The sequence below is a fragment of the Nematolebias whitei genome, chromosome 2 (assembly GCF_014905685.2).
Source record: "Nematolebias whitei isolate Nwh7 chromosome 2, NemWhi1, whole genome shotgun sequence".
Taxonomy (NCBI): Eukaryota; Metazoa; Chordata; class Actinopteri; order Cyprinodontiformes; family Rivulidae; genus Nematolebias; species Nematolebias whitei.
The window spans coordinates 378,064-380,094 of NC_056499.1; the positions used below are offsets into that span (position 1 = coordinate 378,064).

Sequence of the window (2,031 nt, forward strand, 5' to 3'; positions counted from 1 at the left end):
AGTGCACGATGACATCACCGCAGGGCTTTTTATAGTGCACGATGACACCAGCAAACTCAAAAGAGAACGTCTTAAAATAACACCAGCTTTGTTAGAGGTCACCTTCCAGTAGGTTTGTTGAGCAGCTCCTCCAGGGTTTACACATCATGGCTACACATATTCACACTAACAGACACAAAGCGTGCAGTAAATCCTGTTGTAAGCATTTAATCCCCACTACTTGATGTTAAACTGTTGCAGAAAACAAAGTCAGTTAAGAGTACGTGAGATGAACGTGCTTGCCCTCAGGCACTTTGATAAAACAAATAAAACATTACCTTTTCTGTCTAAAAGACTAATACAGTTTGTCCCAAAGGTCCTCAAAGTTCATTCAACTCGTCAAATGAAAAATGAAGCACACGGCGTGCTTCAGGCTCACAATCAATCGTTATCATAGTTTTATCTGAGCTTAGTGTCGGGAACAATGAGGAATATTCAAAATGCTCGAGAAGAATCACAAAAACACGTGTTATTAGTAGATAAAACTAAAATCATGGACTATTGGTGTGGGAGGAGAAGAAAGAAAGAGACTAGAACAGATGAGTAAAGGAGGAGACATCAACATGGAAACAATAAATCCTACTGAGGATAGTTGTTCTGTTGCCGACGCTTTGCCGACCTCATCTTCTCAAAGCGTGACTCCATCTCCTCGAGAACTTTGGGGGTGTACCTCACTACCAGCTTCACTGTGCCCTGAGCTGCTTTGAGGAGCTCCACAGCCTTCTCGTGGTGCTCACCCTCCACACTCTGGGAAAAAACAGACGCAAACATCTCAGCAACTGGGATCCATGTGGGTGTTTCTTCAAGTCGTTTACTGCGACAGAAGGAACGGGCCGGCTACAGAACTGTCAGATACTTTCTGTCACATCCTGCCTACACTTCAAATGTCGAAAAACAAAAGAACATCAAGAGCTTTTTCATATTTTGAAATTCACTGTTCCTTCAAATCATCCGTTTATCTGAATTTCTTATTCTCGTTAAAAAAACAAAACATTGTCAGCTGATTGCACTTGCTGCAGCTGATAGTCAGTCCTGGCTCATCTATCTTTTCTGGTACCACTAGGTCAACTACACAATACAAAATACAGTACTACACAACAGTAATACATTACTGTATTTACAGTAATACTGTTTTGAAGCAAATATTTGCAACAAGCTACAAGAGTTAGCATGTTCAATCGATCAATCAACTTTATTGTCCATAACATTCAATGAAATGGAGATTTGTCTTTGACATCTAGCTTATAAAACCAAAATAAAAATGTGATTAAAAAAACTTTAAAACCAAGGCTAAATCAATTAAAAACATGCATTTAAAACCATTCTAAAATACACGATTCATTAAACTATGGAAACATCTCAGCAGACAGTGGTTTGTTATGTGAGGCTGCGTTTAAATAGAACCTTGTTAAGTTCATTCACCGCAGAGGGAACAAATGACTTTTTGTACCATTTTTCTTTGCTAAAGGAACCAGGAGTCTTCTACCAGATGGTGCCAACCTGAATGATGGTTGCAGTGGATCAGTTGGCTCATTGTAAACCTGGATTGCCTTTTTTTTCCAGAACCTGATTTTACAGGACTGTAAGTGTCATTTGTTGATGACCAATGACTTTACTACCTTGTTTGACCCCCGGGACAACTTGTTCTTGTCTCTGGCTAGGAGGTTCCCATACCATGTTAGCAGGTTAATACACAGCCTACTACAGGCTTGCTAAAGAGGATAACAACCCAGACCGGTTTTTAGTTTTCTACACAGCCTTATAATATAGCTCTAAAAAAGTTAAATCTGGTCCTCTGGACATTCAAAAAAAACAAAACAAAGCAAATCAACAAAAAAATGTAGAAACGTTTCGTCTCTCATCCAAGAGACTTCCTCAGTCTGAGGAGCTGTATTCAGCTCAGTCTCTTAAATAGCACCTTCTCAGAGTGGGTCAACCAGTTTGCTGCTGACAACCAGAACCAGCTGATCACATGCTCAAGAAGGACCATCA

General features: G+C 39.9%; 1 protein-coding gene across 1 annotated transcript in view; it reads right to left on the minus strand.

The window, feature by feature from the left end:
- Window positions 1–26: 26 nt before the first annotated feature.
- The window catches only part of lin7c (lin-7 homolog C (C. elegans)), a 20,155-nt gene continuing 18,150 nt past the window's right edge, over window positions 27–2,031 (minus strand). The window contains exon 5 of the mRNA XM_037695295.1: window positions 27–786. Within this exon, the coding sequence (XP_037551223.1) occupies window positions 619–786 (168 nt within the window). The 3' untranslated portion in view covers window positions 27–618. The remainder of the gene's footprint in view (window positions 787–2,031) is intronic.